Source organism: Quercus robur, chromosome 2, assembly GCF_932294415.1.
Source record: "Quercus robur chromosome 2, dhQueRobu3.1, whole genome shotgun sequence".
Taxonomy (NCBI): Eukaryota; Viridiplantae; Streptophyta; class Magnoliopsida; order Fagales; family Fagaceae; genus Quercus; species Quercus robur.
In genome coordinates, this window is record NC_065535.1 from 21,657,518 (window position 1) to 21,680,309 (window position 22,792).

The following is a 22,792-nucleotide window of genomic DNA, read 5'->3' on the forward strand; positions in this document are numbered from 1 at the left end:
CTCAAATAAAACAAATCGTTTAGTTTTTCTTTTTTGACACTTAGATCATTTAGTTATTACATAACAATTACTGTTTTATAATATTAAAACATAAATATGTAATTAAATAAAAAAAAAACAACAACCAAAAATAGTACAATAAGAAGAAGAAGAAAGGAAGAAGAAGAAGTAGGGGTGACCTTTGCGATGGCTAGATTTGTTTTTTAGGCATTCGACGCAGGTAATGACATGCTGTGCTGACAAGTTTGTCCGTTTAGGGATTTTTCTTTTTTTCTTCTAAAAAACGGTACCGATCGAAATGTAACAAATAATCCACCAAAATTTAATTTTGAGAAATGATATGTCCATGGTATTTTCACAACATTTTTACAATAAATCGTAAGTGGTAGGTTGTTACTGGTTATTATTGTTGTCATAAAAAAGTAATCTTAGTGTTAGGTTCAAATTTGAACTAATAACAACTAACCACCTGTGATTTGTTATGAAAATATTGTAAAAATATTGTGGACATAGCATCTCTCTTTAATTTGATTGGCATAAAAAATTTTTGAGGGTATTCCTAATTTTTTTGAGGGTGTTCCTATTTTTTTTTTTAAAGGTTAGATAAATAAAAAATATTTAATTATTACATATAAATTTTTTTTTTTTCAGGTCAAGGTGGTCCTGGGACCACCCTAACCTCTGAGTGGCGCCGCCACTGTTCATGACATGTACAAATCTTGGTTTTTCATATGGTGTTGTATGTTTACTTTACTCTAAAAGATATCAAGTGTCATATTTTATGAATGACAAAAGGATATATGTCTTCGGCTTTTATAAGGCTATAAATGAACCAAGTTGTTAATAAACAGCTTGACTTGTTTCAGGAAAGAAAAAAAAAACTTATTTATATTTACTTTTTTAGAAAATAAACCAAGTTTAAACCTTAAGTTTAGACTCGATTATTGAATGAGTTAAGTTTAGACATAATAATATATTTGTGGATAATAAAACATTTTAGTAGTTTTTAAAAAAACTACATCAAAATAGTAAAATGTTTTACACCTTGAACTGTGTCCGTTTGGGATCAATTTATTTAGTTGAAACTGAAATTTTTTTTTACTGAAAGTACTATAAATAAAGGTAAAAGTTAACTGAAATAATATAGTGAGACTCATGAATAATACCAAAAAGTGTAGTAAGACCTATAAATAGTAGTAAAAATAAGCTGAATAGTAAAATAAGTTAGCAAAAATTATTTTTGTCAAATGGACACTATGTTTCGTTATCCACCCCCACCCCTTGTGCACACAAAACAAATATCAATAACTAACACCACCACATGCGTAGGTTTCAATTAGCTCAATTGGTAAAATCTTTAATAGTTCAATAAAATATCTAGATTCAATCCCCAACTATACCAAAAACCGATCACCCATTATTGTCAACCTAGCCATTATCATCGACCACTCTTAGACAACGATTGCCTGTTGCCACCAAGCACCTACCCACCTCTCCCTAACAAATGAAGAAATCAAACGACATGTGTTATAATCTGAAGGGAATGAACATGAGGGTCAAAATTCATCTCTTTATGACCACGACCTACGCTGCTCCTCAGTCAAATGCCTTCGTTTAGGCTTACGTTTGGTCAATTTCGCTAGCTATGGTGATTTTCTTTTTTACTGTAACTTTCAATTATAACATCTAAATATTTTTTTTTTTTTAATCATAGTTAGCCTGCGACATTTCCTAAAGTCGGTAGAATTTTATTATGTAATTTCTCTAATTTTACTTCTTTTTTAACGATTATTCGTTAAAAAATTCTTATTTTCGAGTCAATACCGTGCTTTATTTTGTCAGCCTATAGTCACCATAGGATTCTTTTCTAATTTATATTACATTGTATTTGTAACCAGTAAAGCAATTCGGATTTTAGATTCTCATTAATAAAATCACTTTTTCTCTTTACTTTTTTTTTTTTTTGGTAGATTCAAGGTTACTATCTTGAAGTAGGTGCGGTTTTGTTTTAGCTTTCTGCCTACAACATTGCCAAAAAGAGGGTTAAAGATACGTTATAATATTTCAATTGATTTTCGTCACATTTTATGGACGGCTTGAAACAAGGCCCAATCTTTTAAAAAGACAAAAAAACAAATCAGTATTACCATCCTTTTCTCAAATCTTTCAAAACAAGCCGCATTTGTTTCAAGGTAAAATATTGCTCAAAAATATATTTCGGTTTTTGGTGCAATTGAAAATGTTACACAAAAATAGTAAAATGTTTTAAGCTTTTAAAAAGCATAAGACAGTTTCCAAACAAAGCCTTGGCTTCATCCCAACCCCTTACCCCTTTCAACTATATGCCATCACTATTCTCCCCTCCCTTCCCTTCCCCAAACCCCCAAACGTCAACTACCATCACCAACCTGCCCATCCATTACTCTGGGTCTAACCATTATCGTCTACCACTCATTCAAGGTCACACCGCTTTGACTATTGTCATCAGCCACAACCATTGCTTGTCCATTGTCAACGGTTGATCTTTAACCATTGTAGGCACTAATTGTGGACCACCACCAATCACCACTTACTAACCTGTAGTTAACCATTATCATTTGTCACATGCCAACGCCGCCACCACTTCTTCCATTCCTCCAATGTGTACAGAGTTTTTCGCGCAGCCAAATGGCATAAATTGTTTTTTGATTCAAGCAAACAAACAAAAAAAATCACTTTACACCAAAATAAATGTAACCTCGACACGTCTACCATACACATTTACCAACCATCGATGAGAAAGTCTTCTATAGATGTATACGGAGAAACAGACGGGACCTATATCAAGGATTTGAAAATCCTAACTATCAAAACCCTAACAACATAAAGTCGTAAACTATTCCAAACCCTAACCCAACCCATCCCCATTTAAATATTCTAAACCCTTATTGCTAGGGTTAAGTTGGGTACCATCCCTACTAATTTCTCTGCTATACAATAATTTGGAACTCAATTGTTCAGAAAACTCATGCATGTCACGTATATCATTTAATTCCCATTGCATGCAATTTATGAAAACATATTGATAGATGAACCGGATTTATACAAAAAAGAAGTTTTAGAAAACATCGCTACAACTGAAAATTCGAGGGGTTATAATGGGCAGAAACCCCTCTATCCGTTCAAAGTATTTGACAAGGGATAACATATCTAGCGGGTAGCATGTTTCCAACAACATTTTTACCATATCAAGGGAGTTGACAGGCAAAGTTGGAGGGTCAGACGGACCTAGGAGGCTAGGACGGATAAACTGACATACTTTTTATGCTCGCATTTTTCCACATCTTTCGCCACTTTCTGGATGGTTTCCTTTCAGCAACAAAAGTAACAAAGAATTCGCAGTAATGGATTTATTTTTTGGCTTCATCTTTCTGTAAAATATTTGTTTAACCATCTACATTCTCTTGGGGTGAAATAGAGCAACTTAATATGACAGTGATATAATGTGCATTTAAGCATACTTATCATGGGAATATACAAGCAAATTTCAAGGATCCGGACCTAGGAGGCTAGGACAGATAAACTGAGATTCTTTTTCTGCAAACATTTTTCCATATCTTTCTCCATTTTCTGGATGGTTTCCATAAAGCAATAAAAGTAACAAAAAATTTGTAGTAATGGATTTCTTTTTGGGCCATCTTTCTGTAAAATATCTGTTTAACCGTATACATTCTCATGGGGTGAAATAGAGAAACTTAATATGACAGTGATAAAAAATGCATAAAAGCATACTTGAATTGCATGTGCAACTGATGCGCATGCACACACGCACACTCACACGAGAGGAAAATCTCAGGGTCATCTACCATCAGATTCCTTCATGGTAGGTAACTTCTGCTTGCACATGTGCATGTTTTCTGGCCAGAGTCAAAATTTCAGGACTATGTTCTCATCCTATTTTATGGTAGTGAAGGCCATAAATCAACAACCCATATAATGGTTTTTTTTTTTTTTTTTAAATGACTTCTTTTTACAAGGAATTGGGTTCATATTATCTCAGTTCAAAAAGCGCCTACAGTTTTTTGATTTGCAAAAACATGGAATCTTCTTACCTTCATCCTCATGGTTAAAATGATAGTCATATGTTATCTCTTCCCCAGGAAATATGTCTCTTTCAGCAAAAAAGACAACCTGCAAACCAAGAAACCATCAAGTAATCCAGCATTCCCAAAGCTTCAGAACATCATACAAGTTAAAATGCAGGGGACAATCTACACGCAATTTTATGGAATATAATGACATGTGATGATCACTACAGTAAATTCTAATGGCCAATATGGGGTACCCACTAATAGATTAATATTACCAACCATGTTTCTGTGGAACTTCAAAAATGAAGTGTACGTTAGTCTTAAGTGGATAAATCTGGCCATAAATCACATTAACTGGAGGATTATCTTTCAAGTAAGGGAGGGAAGATTTTCTCAGAAAGCAAGTGATGCTATTATTAAAGCACCTGGGTAATAGGGATAATATACAAGATATTAGTGACCTCAAATAAATATGTGCAATAGGTAATGCTGCTTGAAACATGCCCAACCGCATTAAATAAATATAACTGCTAGAAGTAGTTATGTCCCTGTTGCGTAGTTTGTAGTCACATTAACCATGGTATCCAAATTCCAAACCAAACAAATGACTAACTCGCATAAGACAACCAGAAAACACACTACCATTCTTCTTTCACAGCCATGGCCACATAAAATGAACTATAGCAACCATGGAGAAAAATAATGGAAGATCAAAACTAAGTTCCAACTTACCTTCTTTTCATTTCTCACAGATATCACTTTGGCGACGCAATTTGGCTGGTTACATCAATTCAAAATCAAGTAAGAAAACTGAGTTGAAGCACAGAATGGTTAGATAACACCACAGAAATAACTTCTTTGCACAAGTTCAGAAAAGCCTTTTTTTATTATTTATTGGTAAGTTACACCTGTACACAACAAGTCTTGAACCCACGACCTCATTCTCTACCTAGAACTTGTAACTTATAAGGGGTGGACGTGCCACTTGAGCTAAGCTCATTGGCCAGGAAAGCCTATTTTGTGGAAGAAAAACCTTCCCTATCAAAATCATTTCAAGAAGCCAAAAAAACTAACACAAATCTGACTTTTTTTTTTTTTTTTGTTTTTTTATAAGCATAACACAAATCTGACTATATTCAAACTCAATCTTTTTATTCTTTCTATGCCAATATAATTTTTTTTGGGTTAAATTTTCCAAATTTTTATTTAAATATAAGAGTAATTCATAACCAGAAGCTTTCTGTGTTTAATTTGTCCTCTTTTGTTACTATTGATTGGGGGCGTCAATAGTAGCTGGAACCCAATACAACCAGTCAAGACTAGTATACTATTCGACATAAGTAAATTTAAAAAATCCTTGCGACAGATACATGCTAGAAATTTTAACATTTCCTAAAGTTTTGGAATAATGGTTAATGTTAAATAAATCATTGTCTTATAGCTAAATTCTTAAGCAAGAAAGCCTCAATCACAATTACCAGGCATGAGTGATTCACAAAACGAGCAATCCCCCCTTTGCGGGTAGCATCAATGATATGCTCTTTATCTATCCTGAAGAAGTAGCAAGCACTCTTGTACTGAAGTTTTCTCCCAGACTGATACTCATTTTCTCTTTTATCAGCCACACGTAGACCCACTATCTCACCAACATATTCAACAACCTACAAAAGCATGATATATATATATCATGAATCCAATCATAGCAAACCTGCGGATCTATGTCTTAAGGGGTAAGAAGATCAAACCATTTCACCACGGGAAATGAACCGAGATGTGTAAAGACCAAGGGCATGAATGCCAGATTTGTATACAACCAAGTGTTTCCAACCTTTTGCTTGTTTGTAGCGAGCATATTCCTTCTGCACAGAAACAAGGAAAAGCTATAGTGAGAATCATAACATGAGTTAATCATAAATTCATAATCTAATCATCTGGTAAAATTCAGCAACTTGAAAAACACAAATTTCAATTAGCAAATCTGCCAAGAAAAAAAAAACAAGGGACTATGAAAGGGGAAAAAATACACAATACTATCTTTTATAAAACCAATGTAACATAGTACTACATAAGCAACTAGAATGTACCCGACAATCATGCTCAATATCTGATATTGCCAGCTTTGGAAGCCCCTGTGTGCACGTCTTCTGCCCATTAATGTGAATCCAAGCATTTAACTGTTCCTGAGGAACAAGGCATCCACCCTTGCCTTTTGATGGACCATAAAGATCATTCTGGGGGTCATCCCTTTTGCGGCCCTTGTAACCCTACAACAGTACAAAAAGTTATATATATGGCTCAGGACCTCAAAGAGCAGAATGCTCCCCCCCCCCCCCCCCCCCCAAAACCCCCTCTATTTCTCTCCCAAATAAAACAAAAACAAAAACAAAAAAACCCTCAGAAAGAAAACCTCAATTAATTGGCAGAATACCTCCGTCCTAGCGCAAGCAAACTCTTTTTCTCCCTGACAACCAATCTCACTGTTGATGGGATCACAGGCAGACTCAGTAGTGGGGTATGTAGCATGAAGCACACATCTTCCGTAAAACCCAACACTTTCATTATCAACACCTTCAACCTCACTTTGCAACAGACCCTGTGTAATGTGCACAAAAAGAAGTGATCAGGACACAAAGAAGAGGAGCAATGACCGTCAACAAAGTCATTTTTCTTTTATTTGGAAATCAATTCTCCTGAATAAACTTGACAAAAAAAAAAAACCGAGAGTTCAGTAAAAGCACCATGAAACATTCGGACAAAACAAAAGTTTAAAACAAGTGTTCAGACTTCAAGTAAATGGCAGGTCAAGACAAACAAATATCTATGCCCATTGAAAGGACAAGATATCTCATGTTCCTCATAAGTCAGACAATAAACAAGTCGGTTGTATGCCAGGTAAAACCTTTTCCAGGTTATCATGGCTAAATTAAGCAATTAATATACATCTTTTCACAATGTATAACTAAAACAAAAAGCACTAAGCCACTTCTGGTAAAAACTATCCTATCAAAAAATATAGACAACTCAGTTGCACAAAGTCCTAATGCCACCTAAGTGAAAATGTATTAAAGATGTGAAAGGAACCATTTGATTTGAGAGATAACATTACCCTACACATGGCAACCCAATACATTATTTGAGTATTAGCAAGGTATTGACTAAAACATCCATCATGAACAAATCAATGGAATGTTATACATGAATTGCAAACACAGGAGAAGATCAAAGGGTAGCATACTCAAGGTAGTGTTGATAACATCAAAGGAAAATGCCATAGGATCTCAGGCGCATAAGTGTCGGTAGATAATCAGACCTATTAAAGTAGGCAGAAATAACCTAGTAAAGTAGCCTACAAACTAAAGCAAGTAGAGATGTAGTTACATGCAAAGATTTCACATAACCATTTTTAAGCGAAATGTATTATCTTAGAAATTCCCTTAACCATTCAAGATAAATAAGACAGTCTAATCAACAACAAGAACACAAGGTGCACAGTTCCATATGGATCACAGACACCACATAAGACTTCACACCTCTTACAAAACCACACCACAAAAATTTTGTTCATATAGAAGTGTTTTACAATGTGCAGAAAAAAATATGGTAACTCAAAATGGGAGTTGGGCTTTTTATTACTCGTGAAAAACCAAGTTAAGCATTTCAATCCTTTGCAAAAATTTGGCCTTTTTTAAGTCATGATAATCAAGTTAAGCATTTCAATCCTTCACAAAAAGTTGGCCTTTTTTTTACTAATGAAAAACCAAGTAAGCATTTCAATACTCTGCAGAAAGTTCATATAAGATCAAGAAGTTCCCTTATTAGTGTACCTTAAGGCTTAAATAGACATGCCCAATTAAAGATATTTCAGTAAGGGACACATGAGAAGTATGTACGAAATCAAGACAGCAAAAGGCTCCACGGGAATACTTATGATAAGAAGGATCATAAATGCTGCGAAATGAATTCAAGGTCTAAACTATTGAAGGGTAGAAACCTTTTGATGAGCACACCATGGATGAAATTGAATTGAGCAACTCAAAACCCTGCACTTTATACATGAACCACCTGACCGATTGCACAAAGAGCAAGCCTGGAAAACAAATGGCAAACATAAAGAACACTACTAAAAATTCTGAACACATAACAACAAAATAGTTTCAAATCATGAGAGTCCAATGCATTATAGTTTTCAGGAATAATATCTTACCAGTCACAAGAATTTCCACTACTCTTTTTTTTTTTTTTTTTTTTTTGGATAGGTAAGAATTTCCACTTTTAACTTAAGAGAATCCAGTAAAACATGCAGGTCTATGAAAGAGCATAATGAGCTTTTAGTTCTAATAGGTCCCAAATTTCTAGCACAACAATAAGATTTTAAACTTTGGACTTTAATAGAAAATTCCATGCCATAGATACTTGTAAAGGCCAGATGGACAATAAATGAGTTAGAGGTCATAAGTTAATAGTATTTGATTCTGAGCCCTTGTAGAGAAGTAAAATTAACAAGTCTTCAAATGCTACAGTTTCCTTTAAGATAAAAGAAAAAAAATTACAGAATAGTCAAAAACAGCCAGTAGAGCACTTCTTTGTCTCCTACCATGTGTTACATCTTATAGTTAGGTGCAGTCAAGATAAACGAAATAGATACATTGGGTTTACATACAAAAAGTACCATTTGTGTATCACAAGATACAGAGAACCGTGTGAAAAATTAGAAATTAAGCTAATTTCCATACATGCATGAAAATCCACTAACCATAACAATAAACTGCTTGGTTATCATAACAACTATTTCAAAATCCATGTTTACTTCTTAAGCATGTGATAGTCTAAGCCATACTCTTGTCTAAAGTGTTCTTAAGCACAATTTCTTACCACATTAGCTCTAGGACTTGAAGCACCAGATACATCAAAAGCACTCATGGTCTCAACATTTGGGCACCGTGTTCCGGGAGTCCAAAGCCCACAAACCATATGAACCCACTGCTTAACTGTTGAATCAAGTACTCCCACTGTTATGCTGTTATGTACCTTTATATTACTAGCACAAGGAGAGTCCTGTTCAACATCCAATTGTTTTTGCAAATCCATTTTCCTCACTGCTATAGCTGACGACTTTATATTTTCAGGTTGTAGAACAGAAAATAAATTCCCATCAAGTCCAGAACCTGAGGAGTGCAATGCAATTTGTTCATTTTGTAAAGATTCAGCAGAATAAATCATGTTCTTATGTCTGCAATCTGCTTCACAGTTCCAAGCTTTCAAAATGCTTTTCACAATTGTGCGACTTCGCAATGCTCGAGTCATGGCCCCACCTCCATAGCCACAGAGCACACAAACCTAGGTGGCAATAAACCAAAATAACAAAGGCATTAGGGAATCACAAGATATATATATGGCAGAGAAACACAATTAGCTATCTTAAGTCAGTGCCAACAATATGCAAAAATATATGCATAAAGAAAACAATTTATTGGTTTTCATACAACTCATCACAAAACCAATATCTGGAAGAAAACCCACGTCCCCGGATATACTTATCCTCAGGTCACTAAATTGAATTGTTATATTCAGTAAGCAAGTTCTCATAATTGATTAATATGGAAAGAAGTCTAGAGAACATAGATGAACTACAAGGTTATGCTTACGCCCCTTTAAAGATCTTATAGATCACCTTGTACATGAATGTAAGAAAGTCGTCATTGAAATAGCCAAGCCCAAACTTATCTCCATTGAGCAGTGCAAGTGACTCATCAAAGTCATCAAATAACTGACGACTAGTTAAAATAATCATTAAAAGAAACCTCTCAAACCCTAGCTAATTTTGAGCTCCAACCTTTTCTTCTAAAAATCTAAACCCTGGATCTACAAATCCTCCTAAACCTAACCCACCGCAAGCCCACATCAGCAAATCCCTAATTTGTCATACATCACCAACTCACCAATAATCTCAAAATGGAAGCATGTTTGAGCAAGTTCTTGAAGCATTACTGAGACTAAAATTATCATGAAAAGGTGGTTGTGTAAGTGGTAGTATTGGCCAAGAGATGGCAGAAGTGAGACCATGGATGTGCAGTTGTGTGGCAACATAGTGTCAGTGTCTACCATACAGGGCTAGAGTTGACCACTCTGTTGCAGCTTGAATCATGGCAGGAAAGAACCTTAGAATGAGATAACAAACAATACTTCTCTGTCTGTGCGTGTGTATATAAACTAAGAACTAGAAAGCAAGAGAGAGACTCATATTAGAGAGAGCACAAAAAATAAGTAACTGATGACAGCAGTTGACAGGTTGAATTAGATGACAAACTATATTATGAATATTCAGGTCTCTTACAATATCTTTTGAACTTGTCCTGCACGGTCTGCAATACCAACGACCTTTAGGTACTTTGGAAATACCATAGCAAGCTTGATGCACCTGCTTATCATGACACATCAATATCATTGAATCATTACCAGTAGCACAAAGAAGAAGCTCAAATTGACATGATTTTAGTGGCTACATACCCTGATTAAACATCGACTGCACTCTAATAAGCAATTAATATCATCTTGGTTTGAACTTCCACAAACACAGCAGAATGCAGCTGAACTTGAAGTGGGCAGGCACTTGTGCTCTTCAGTAGATCTGTAACACAACCATTATGATCAAAATCAATTCATATTAAAATTGCAGCTTGTGAGTAAACCATCCCAAATTATAAATTGGATCCAAAATCACAATCTATTTAAGCTTCCAATTTTCAATGCCATACAAGTATATATAACAGTTTGATCAAATTGGTCACAAGGATCTTACTTGTTAGAATAAACTTTGCATAATCCACGCTTGCTATCGTCAGCATTCTTCAAAATTTTCCCCACCTTCATTTCTGGTGTGCACTTTGACATCTTCGAACATGGAAAACTTTTGGAACTATATTTATTTCCTGATGATGATGAGCAAAAATATCAATGATGTAACAGATAAATGCCCATGTCAAGAAGTTCAATGTAAAATGGTGATATGATGTGCATATAAGTACAGATTAACAATAAAGCCATTTTTTTCTAGCGCAAGGAGCATCAACTGTTAATCCACCAATCAGTTCTGATCAACCCTCTCAGAAGTATTAGCATCGGAAGCAGGACTAAGTACAACAGTAGAAGGCAGTCACCATAACAGGCGAAAGCAATGCACTCTGCTAATATGTCAGGTAGCTATACAGTCACCCAGCTGTAAAACTTGTTTCTTAAATGGGTTGTCATTATCAACACCCAAAGCCATTCAAAAAAATTAAAGGACACCCATTTTCAGGTCTAAAGGCTATCAACGATTCAATAAAATTTGTGATACATTATTCAGCTCTCCAAACTAAAATTGTGATACTGAAAATCAAATATAAAAGTACAACATTAAACTTAGTTGAGGGAGTAAATTTGAAGAAATCAAGAAGGTTTAAAAAAACATTCGAGAGTACAAACAGAGTATTCCTATTATATTGGGAGAAAGAAAATAAACCTTAAAAAAATAATTATTATTAATAAATAAATAAATAAAATTATTTATTTTATAAAGAAAAAGCAGTTAACATTCTATTTTTACCTTTAACTGTCAGCTCATAAATGCTGCGTTTGCGAATTTCCTTACACTTAAGCTTCGATTGAGAAGGAGCATTACTGTGTAGAATAATATAATCTTTCTCTCTTTTATCATCATTCTCTTTCACCAAAATGGATTTAGCAAATTGCTCATCTTCACTGCACCACGCCTTGTCTGTTTCTTCTGTAGAATTGTCGAGATTTATTTTATCACAAATTCCTACACTGCTTCCATTCTTCAAATCAGTGAATTTATCACAGCATAAATCAATTCTGGTAGAGTTTGCCTTTCTCAACTCCCTCGTGGAATTCAGTCTGGGTTTGCAATTTTTGGGGAGTGTACATCTTCTGGCAGTTTTAAGAATCCTGCTGAGAGGAACGATTTTTGCTGGCTTTGACACATCTTTTCCATTTGATATTTCACCATATTTTCCACATACTACCACTCTGGCCTTCCTTGAACACAGATTTAATTGTCGACTAGAAGGTGTCCCTACACAACCTACTGAATTGTATTTCTCAGTCTCTTCAGCCTCTTCATGAGTTGATTCTTGCATCCGAAATTTCCTGAAAGTGCCAGATGTGAAACACTTTCTCAACTTCTTTCTGCCTGAAACTTCAGGGTTTTTACAAAAGTCTGCATCACCATTTAATTCTGTTTGATTATCATCTTCCCTCACTCCTCTTTTATGAGAGTGTGTTGTGGCCGAAGAAAATCTACGTTTGGAATTAGGTCGAATGATACAAGACCCAGAAACAAGAGAGGTCCCCTGGTCAGATTGAATAACCAACTGAATTTCTTTGGATGAACAGGAGGGCAATTCAGCAGAATTGGGATTTTGATATGGTTTTACACCTGCAGAGGGAAATGAGGCACTCAGCATCTTCAATTTCATTGCTCTCTTTCTCTTCCCCGATTTCAGGCCGCTAACCATCTTTTGTGATGGATTGCTTTTCTCATAAATTGCAAGCCCAGAATGGATTTGATGCCAATTATTGATTTGATTTCGGTCTTTCTTCCATGTCAAGGAATCCATGAGCTTAAGCTCATCAAGAAGACTACGAGATGATTGATTATTTAGAACATGGGAGGATCCTTCTTTCCTCAAGTTAGTCCTACAGGTAGAGCCCAGGAAATCAGCACTTCTTTCACTTCCAAGTGCATCATCTGATGACCAGCATTTATCAATGCCTGATCCTTCATCAACTATATCATTGCTTACATATCCAGTATCCCCAGCATCAATAGTAGAAAATTCTATATTGTTAACCTCAATTGATGACTGTGTAACAGCAGGGGCAGAACATCCTGAAGAAACATTTGAATTTTCTTGCTCTTTTAAGGAGCCATCAATTTGCACCGCTCCATTGAAGCATTTAGCAGAAGCATCTTTAAGTTGACTACCATCATTTCCTCTTTGATCCAACACATTAGCCAACCGCTCTACAACTATTGCATTACGAACCCCTTTCACCTTGCTTGGCACATCTCTCCACTCAGATGCATGACAAACTCTGTTTCTATGAAGTTGCCCATTCAACTTCCCACTTCGTTCTGAGGAAATATTTGCATCCCTTAGCAGAAAATGATCTTTAGCAAATTTAGAATTCATAATAATTGAGGCTTCACCACTGCAGGTTCCCATCTGCTCCTTAAAGGCATTGAAAGAGCTACCAACTTGTGAATCAAAATTTCTTCCTAAATTATTTGTGCTCGCTTCACAGCTGCACTTGCCCTGACAATTTTTGTGTGGGACTCTCTGAAAGCATATTTCATGCTCACTTGATCTGCTGACATTGTTATCACTTCTGCCAAGTCTAAAAGCAATAAATACCAGAACAAAAGGTTAGCAGAACAGACCTCACACGAGCAAATGAATGGGATCTATATTGTCATTTTTACAAAGCCACTAGAAAAATGCAGAAATGCAGTGACCAAATGTGAGTGCCCTTATTAGAAAATGCAGAAATCTATATTGCCATTTTTTTATAAGAATAATTTATTAGAAAGAAGGGTTGTCCAAATGCAAGTGCCCTTAAAGAATTACAAACAGACACATTAAAGGGAATACCATCGTGTGTGGCCAGTTCAGATATGGGTTTATATATGAAAAGAGAATGTGCATTGATTCCGTGAATGTAGTCAGTCTGCTAACACAAACCAATCTCATTCACTCCTTCCTCTAGAACGTAGCTTGTTAAAAAGTTAATCATACTAACTGTTTAATTAAATTAATAAAAATTAGCATGGCCTCAGAAAATAATTAGTCAGATTCTATGATTGGATCTCTTTAAAGCTTGGTAATGACTAATCTCAGCCCCCCACACTCTTCTCCGTCACATGTATACTTCCATATATATATACTAACCTACATATATTTGCAATTTTTCATTTACATTAGTATGACCACAAATTTCTGCCACCAGCAAATGCTTGATCAATTCATACAGATTGGCTCAGATGGCACCTCCTTCCCTTGTAAGAGCAAGGTGGAGGGTGAGGTCATGGTTTCAAAACCCACAAGGTACATGTAATTACCAATAAAATATAAAAGATTGGTCCTCTCTACCCCCTTTGAAAGAGCAAGGTGGAGGGTGAGGTCATGGGTTCAAAACCCCCAAGGTACAAGTAATTACCAATAAAATAAAATAAAATAAGATCTGTACCCCCCCACCCCCCCAACCCCCACCCCCCTTGAAAGAATAAGGTGGAAGGTGAGGTCATGAGTTCGAAACTCACCAAGTGCGTGTATAATTACCAATAAAAAATATGTTTATCCTCTCTCACTCTCTCTCCATATTTTAACAGATGTAAATATATACATTTAATATATGTGAAAAAAAAAATTTGCTTTTTACTTGACTTACCATTAAAAGAACTATGAGATCAATGTCAAAGTGAATATACATGAAGCAAAGTGATAAGACTTTACTTTTTACTTGACTTAATAATATCCCAAACTGACCTTAACGAGGGCCGCTCATTTAGACTAGGATCATCAGAAAGTTGACAGTGCACATCAATTCCTTCAGGATGTAACGAAATTCCCAGTGTCAATGTTGAGATATTGCAACAGTAGTACAGACATTCATAAACACTATTTTAACTCCGTGCAAGAACAGGAATACTTGGATTCCTGCTTCACCAAACTTTTACGTTTACAATTAAAAACAAAATATGCACTTGCCTGTCACAGAAGCCACTTTTCCAATATCATCACCCACCCTGAAAGTGGCAGCAGATTGGAGCAAATTCCTGGAGGGTTCAGAAACGCCTCGTCCACTGGAAAGATTAGGTCTGTGCCTTTGCTCTTGAGAAGTTGAAGGGTCAACAAGAGAATGCTGTACATTAGAAGAGCTAACACATTTCCCTTGTTCTTGGTTCATTAGGGAAGACAATGCATGTTGTTGCTTGGATAAATCCATTATTTGCCTCAATGCTAGCAATCTCAAATTCTCATCAAGCAAATAAGGGCTCACACCAATACTATCCTGTCTCAAGAAAGATGGAGTCCCATCCAAAGTAGAAGTTGAAGTAACCAAAGGAAATCCCATTGAGACTCCTTGCGATCGCAAATTTGATCTAAGAGCAACATGATCACCTAGTCCGCTACTTCCAAGACAAGGAACCTTCTCGAGATAGCTAACTAAGTTTCTGGCATCAGACATATCTGGTGGTATACTAGCCAACTGACATGAATAACAGCTCTTATCATTTACAGCTGCAAAAAAGGGATCACTGCTTCCACCTAAAATTGAATTGTCTACCTGCTTATGATTGCCATATCCTATGTCTGTTGCAACATAGGGGACATCAGCAACACATCCCACCCCCTTACCCTTGTCTATAAATCTTTGAGAACCCAACGCAGGAATATTCAATTGCCTCTCAAAACCATTACCAGCATTCCAGTAAACATTGAATGGATCACACTCGGCAGCATGAGATTCACGATTTAGTGCCCTAGGCATAGCATGCTCAGTGCAATTTACCATATTAACATTAGCTTTAAAGTGTAAACTGTCCTTAGTTGGAGTATGAAAGTCTGTACGTGGCAAAACCACAGAACTCTTGGGCACATTGCCTTCTAACTTTTCTAGTCTAGCAGAATCCATAGCATTACTAATTCCAAATGTGTGATTCCCATGATTCAACTGGTTTGGTTCTTTTTCAGCGCTGGAATTAAATGAATCAGCATCACGGTGATGATATCGCCTATCCTCATCGCTATAGTTGGCTGCTGCACCAAAAGTTACAAAAGTAACCATTATATGGTTGCTCAGCTAAAATGGAGAAAATTGGTGGAATAAGAAAATAACACATATACCATAGGCAATGAGTAAAGTAAAAAATATATTTATAACAAACCATTATCAATCATCTGCCGATGGAAGCAGGACTTTGGTGGATTGACAAGTTTGTCAAATAGCTGTGGTCCTATAACCGGTAAAACTGAGTTTCCTGAAGTCTGACTGGGTTGGTATGGCTGCCCAAGCCTTAACTCAATGTTTGAAGAAGTAGCATCCCTGCCCACAATCACACTACCTTTTACATTTTTAGTTCTGTTAACATCAGAGTCTTTACCAAGGTCTCTTACATTCTGCAAAGCAGAGTGTGAGACAGATGAATTTCCATTTTTCATAATAAAATCATTGTAAGCAGAAATGGACTGACAACCACTATCCAGTCCACTACCAACAAACTTTTGCAGGGTCGAACGCCTAGATGTAGGGAACTCCATTATCTGGTTATCCCCAATGGCATGCAAATTGCTCCGTGATGTGCCATTCAAGCTCTTTGGAAGAAATTTGTCAACGTCCTGAACGTTCCTCTGTTTTTTATTTTGTGAAGCATCAATAAGCAAATCCTGGTCTGTATGAGGGTTCTTTGGAAAGAAAGCATGGTCTAAAGGCTGTCCAGACCTTACTAAACCTCCAGACGAACCAACCGGATGAGGCAAGTCAGGGCTCTTGCACACATTGGACATAGTCGCACACGATTTGACAAAGCCAGCAGTCACCGATAATCCTTCAGGCCAGTCCCACTCACTCCGATCTTCTGGAACCCTAATCTAAAGCATTATAAAAACATCACCATCCAGTGTTCTCGTTGCTTCAAACACATGCAAATAAGAATACAACTCTCAATTCCAAAGATAAGGAAAAATGAGTGGTTAAAAAACATAACCTACTATCATAGCAATAAATGCTCAACTCAACTACATCATCCTAGTAAAAAGTTAACTTTTAGGTGCAAGCCCATATGCGTATACGGATTTATATTACATACATAAAATATCAAGCACCATCTAGTTCAACCACAGTTTAAATGGGATTAGTGTAGTTATTCATACATCAAATGAAACCAACCTATGCTACGAGGCTATCACATCATAATGTTGGCTTGGTACCATAATGAGAGAATAGGCCATCAACTCCTCCCCGACAAGCTTCTAGCTAGAGGCAACTAACTATCCGTTTGGATCCGCAAACACGGATCCACGTTTGCGTTTCTTTCCCCCTTTTTTTTTTCCCAGCCGCATGTTTTGACTTTTCCGCAGTGAACAGTGCACCCGTGCACTGTTCACGGGTCCCACAAACTTCACTTTTCAACAACTTTTTCATTAAAAATGGGTCCCACGGTACTATTCACACATTTAAAAATTATTTTGCTACAATGTTTTCAGTTTTCAATTTCAGCAAAATAAATTCTATCCAAACGGACCTTAAATATCTGAAGCAATGCTCCTTAAAAAGGCACACGTATTATGCTACCTGTTTCTTTTCTGAATTATATTATCGTTTTTACCATCAGAAGCTATCACATCATACCAAGACACATGCCACCATCATTTACAAATTCAAACACTTTAGACAAGCATGGGGCAGCATGTAGGCAATATTCAAGGTTTTGGAAAATCATGTGCAAAGATTATATTGAAAAAGGAATGTGTACATGCTACTTGGTTTACATGGGAAATAAAAAAACAATCACCAATATACCAGAAGAACTTCATGAACAACAAATTAGCCACCTCTGTACTAAACTACTAACATGACTGACTAAAGGCCAACACAAACAAAGACGTTTCTTTAAGTTTTGTCCAAGGGCAGGGAGTATATTTTTTAACAACTGCATATCAGCAGTCACAAGAAGAGAACTTATGTCACAACAAACAATCAGGAACACAGGATAGCATTACTAATGAGCATATTCATCTGCAGATACACATAGAAGACGCCTACGCATTCATGCACACTCAGGTCTTTTAACACGTACACTTTACCCAAATGTGCACACATGCTTGCATATGAAATGAAACAACCACTGAAGCGTTAAGTACATCTTACCTCAAATTTCTGGAAGTAGAGCTTACGCCACTGAGCAATGGTCTCTCCACTGTCCATATGAACAGCATCTCCGGGGTTAACATCACATAATCCTGAATGCTGCAAAATAACAGCAATTAAACCTTTTACTAAGCAAGAAAACATATTAATGGATGCAGATGTGTCTCATAAAAAGGAAGTCAAAGAAGAAGTTACCTCACAAAATTTAGTCACAGACATGTGGAAACAATGGCATGAGCATACAATACCAAGAAGTCCTGTATTGCTGAGAAGTAGATACCCACCTTTTCAAATTAAAAATAAATAATAAGATATGAGCACATACGATGAAAATATAATGAATAATTTAACTAATTATGGGAATCAATATGCACTCACTTGTACCCAAGCAAAACACACGAGGGCATCCACTCATGAAACTAGATGACTGCTTCAAAATAGAAGAGTCTGCCTCTAAAGGCAGCTTTTGTGAACATTGAACATTCATGCTGCTGAGCTTCGCAGGAATTGTATGTTGCCACTCTCCACTCAAAGAGTAAGGAACCTTCACTTTCTCATTACCAGGAACTATGTGACTGCTGATAACTGCCTTAGCCAAGTCCGATCCCTGAAAATCATGCAAAGCAGAATTGCCACCGCAATTGGAATTCACCACTGCCCTAGTTGAAACAATATGACATAAATCTTCTCCATTTTGCAGATTTTGATTGCTTAGATATTCTGACTGTAACCCACTGGATATCAGTGGAATATCACTTCCAACAGAATTCACATTGACATTACTGTGATTAGTAGCAAGTTTACCATAGGAACCAGATGATTTTGGACATGAAAGTTCCTGAAAATCACACTGCAACAAAGATGGTGACCCAGATAGGAGAGCAAGAAAAGAATTTCCCAGGTCTACACTGCCAGGCTTATGGGTAGTGAAATGATCTTGCATCCTTCCAAACACTGTTGATCTCAAATCTGGTGCAACATGCGGATAAGAATAGCTGAGCATATTTGTCTCCATCTATATTTAATAAAACAAAAAACAAATTAATGAAAATTTTTCGACAATGATGTCTAGCTATAACTAATAAAACAGAAAATACATGTATCTAGTATCTACATATTCTAAATCACATAAAATTACATCATCAATAAAGGAGAAACATACACCATAGGCACAAAAGAAGACCAATAAAAAGACAACAAGGTCAACAAATTCCAGTGTTCCAATACTCCTTCAAGCTTGTTAAGACTAGTCATAGCCTCCCAACTTTGATTTTAACGAATTATTCATCCCTCATTCTTAAAATTTTGAAGAGAGTAGCCTCCCTTGTTCCTCGTATCCATGAATCACTTCCAATTGGCAGTATTGCCAGAAAAATATTTTAACATCACCACATTAAATTTGACAGCTGCTCTTAAACAAAGCCACAATAACAGGGCATCAGATGGATCAAGAAAGACTTTGGTGGCAAGAATCTGCAAGAAAGAGTCTAAATCTTCCTTTTGGATACACTGGTGCAAAGTTATGAAACTAAATTGGAATTGGGCTTTACAGAGCAAAGCCTATGTACTACAGAATTTCTACTTTCATCTGTAACTGGCAGGGCCTATAATTCCAAACATGCTTCTTCAGTATAGAGGCATTGCACTCTTATACGAAGCATCAGACAGGTGTAGAAAGATTTCGGCCCCAGAACTTATACTATCATCCGTAGCTGGGCAGAGCCTATGTTTCCAAACATACTTCTTTAGTATAGAGGCATTGCCCTCTTAGAGCATCTATTCATAATTGATTCCACCAAATGGCCTCATCTGAGCAACAAGACCACCAGAATTTTAGGCATACTTGAATTGTTTGTACATAATCTCTCTTCAAGCTAACTCAATCCTTTTCCTTACAGTAATTGTAAAATTAGCTTTCAGCATTGCCCAGTTCCTTTTTCTCTGTCATTGAATTTCGCTGATCCACAACTTCACAGAAATATAATTCAGCAGTTTGGATTGGTTTGGAATGTATTTAGAATTCTGAGCTAAAATGGCAAAACAACATATAATCTAACTACGTCCTTTCATTCTTTACATATTGTATAATCTATTAATGTTATATAATTTTTTTTTTTATAATCCTATAATGACCTTGTTTTCTTTAATGATACAGTCTATTCACTAATCAACTAAACATAAAATTTGGCATCAAAACCAGATTTGCTTTGCTTTGCTTTGTGGAGAGAGTCAAAAGAATTGGCTAGGGATTAAAGATCCAAACAATGGATTTGGTATTGAACCACCCAATTCCAAATCGAAAGCCCAACTCAATGTCAAATCCAACAGTCCAAACAAACCATAAAATTCAATCAAATTCCAAAATTGCAACCTTCCAAAACATCAAATCCTTCTTAAGCTTTGCTTTAGTCTACTACTCAATTCCACGCCATAAGAATTTAAACAACATCTTTTTTTTAACAGCCCCTGTTGTGTTGTATTTATCTTTCTTTAAATAAAACTTTCCATTTACTAATCCAAAACAAAATAGAATTTAAAAATATCTCACAAACATTTGTGCGCATTGATTGGCTACACTACTGTCACAATTTCATGGGCAATGCTCATAAGAGCATTCGCATCCAGAAAAGTCATCCTATTCTATTTTACTATATTCCTAACATCACAACTTTTAATGTGATTCCATCAAGGTCATCACACACACGATTTTGTGTAACATTTATTTAAAACAATGTAACTTAAACATTTTATTTTATCATTTTTATAAATGTAACTTAAAACACTTCATAGACCAAACATCTATTGATCTCCCATAATCATGATATTCTGCAAGATTGGAAGGTATAAAGAGACAATGTAATCCATCAATAGATTTCTTTAAAAACTCACCAAATTGAAGGTGACCATTTAAGTGTTCTAAAACTAATATTAACAAGAGTTAATACATACACATCTTAAAGACATAGCCATTATCTAATAATTCTCACACTCATTAACACCAAATTACCATATATAAATGTTACTTAAAACACATTTGACCATTAAACATTCACATACCCAACATCACATTGTACCAAACCAACAAAGCAATAGCCATTCCCTCTCCAATATCACATTCACATGCAATGCAAAACGGCACCGAATAGCTCACCTGATCCCGAGGCTCCTGTGATGACGACGGCGTCGATGAGGACGGCAATGTCGAACTACATTTGAGCTGCCACAGGCTCTCCATCACTCTAAACAATCAAAAAACCCTAACTTTCCTCCATTGAAACCACCAAAAGAAGCTCAAAGTGAACACTCACAAAAGATCAATCGCAGAAAATGTCCTTCCACAGTTTTCAATACAGAGAACATAGACATGTGCAGAATAAAGAGACGAGATCAGAGAAGTGTAACTGTAAAGCAATATGGAAACCCTAGATTATGTAGAGAGAGAGAGAGAGTGAGAGCATCTGATTGATGATGGTGTGGTATTTCGAGGCGGAGCTGACCGGACACTGACATTGGCACTGCCACTCTGGCACGTCGCGTGTGTACTGTGTAATTGATTGTCGAATTCAGGCCGTTGGATTGGATAATTTCGTGATTGTAGAAACCATGATTGAAATGGAGCCGTTGATTGTTAATAAAGCTCTGGGGGTGTGGCTTGGTTAGAAAAGTGTCAGAGTATATGGTCAGGACTGTAGCGTCACAAGGCAAGTAAAGCACGCCAGAGAGAGAGGATAGGGGGTGGGGGTCCAAATGAAACAGCGAATGGGAGGTTGACACGTGTGGATTGTGGATGGGTGAGACTTGAGAGTTGGAATGGTAGGGGAGGAAGGTGGGGCCACTATGATGTTGTGTTTGGATAATGGGAGCATATGCCCTTGCAAGTACAATAATTTATCACCCCCAAAAATTTTGGGGGAAGAAGGAAGAATACTTGTTCTGGATTGTGTTTTTGTTTCCAAATCTACTCACACATTACAAATCCCTCATTGTACTCAACTATGTAACACTTTTCCTACTATTTATTCATTCAATGATTCAATAGTGCAGTTGTAAGGACATTCATGCCAGATCTAGAGTCTCAAAAATTGAATTAATTAGATCAAAAGTCTTCATGAATTCTTGGTCAAACCTTTAAGTCTGTAGACTTTTATCAAGTTTGAGGAGGTTTGACTATATTTGACCTTGATCTACTGATGTTTGGTTGAACTCTTTTACCCCAGTCAAATTTCAAGACAAGAAATACTTGCAAATTCAAGGTTAAACCCCCTACCTTTGACAAAGTTTGGCAAACTTTTGACTAAAAGTCTTGTAATTCATCAAAAGTAAGTGTCACAGTAAATAACGAGCATGACATTTTCCAACAATGTGACATTTCATTATCCTAATTTGTGAAAGACAATCAATCTCGATATGACCAATTTTCTTGTTGGGCCATGCTCACACAAGTTGGGTGGAATGATGTGCGGTGTGTCTCATAGTGATGATTTGACTAATTACATTTTTTCCTCTATATCTAGGGTTTTCTATAGAGTCTCAACTTAATTTATATAATAAAAAAATGAAAAAGCTATATGAAAATTTTATCATTTTTATTGATATGGTTAAAAAAAAATGTATATCAATTTGAATATGAATAAGGCATTACATGATTTTGGTCTTAGATATAATCGTTAAAAATAAAAGCTTACATGGCCTTGGGTTTTTTTTTTTTTTTTTTTTTTTTTTTTTTTTTTTTTTATGAATACATGGCCTTGGTTTTAGTTACATTCTTAAAATTGAAAACTGCATGAATA

At 36.1% G+C, this 22,792-nt stretch overlaps 1 protein-coding gene across 9 annotated transcripts; it reads right to left on the bottom strand.

Annotated features, from left to right (window-relative positions):
- Positions 1-2,557: 2,557 nt before the first annotated feature.
- LOC126712877 (uncharacterized) lies at positions 2,558-22,298 on the bottom strand. Of its 9 annotated transcripts, none has more exons than XM_050412388.1 (20): positions 21,154-22,296; positions 18,381-19,017; positions 18,198-18,286; positions 18,003-18,101; positions 16,021-16,723; positions 14,840-15,892; positions 14,618-14,678; positions 11,656-13,469; positions 10,870-10,999; positions 10,578-10,698; positions 10,405-10,488; positions 8,943-9,407; positions 8,062-8,157; positions 6,478-6,663; positions 6,155-6,334; positions 5,816-5,929; positions 5,549-5,731; positions 4,803-4,847; positions 4,092-4,170; positions 2,558-2,577 (listed from the first exon to the last, which is right to left on the bottom strand). In XM_050412388.1, the coding sequence occupies exons 1-20, from the start codon at positions 21,235-21,237 to the stop codon at positions 2,573-2,575; spliced, it is 6,228 nt and encodes a 2,075-aa protein (XP_050268345.1). In that variant the 5' UTR covers positions 21,238-22,296; the 3' UTR covers positions 2,558-2,572. The 9 variants fall into 9 exon arrangements, with proteins under 9 accessions (XP_050268345.1, XP_050268342.1, XP_050268341.1 ...); XM_050412385.1 differs by lacking the exon at positions 2,558-2,577 and adding an exon at positions 3,066-3,348 and having other exon boundaries at positions 21,154-22,297; XM_050412384.1 differs by lacking the exon at positions 2,558-2,577 and adding an exon at positions 3,638-3,896 and having other exon boundaries at positions 14,840-15,889; positions 21,154-22,298.
- Between the last annotated feature and the right edge of the window lie 494 nt (positions 22,299-22,792).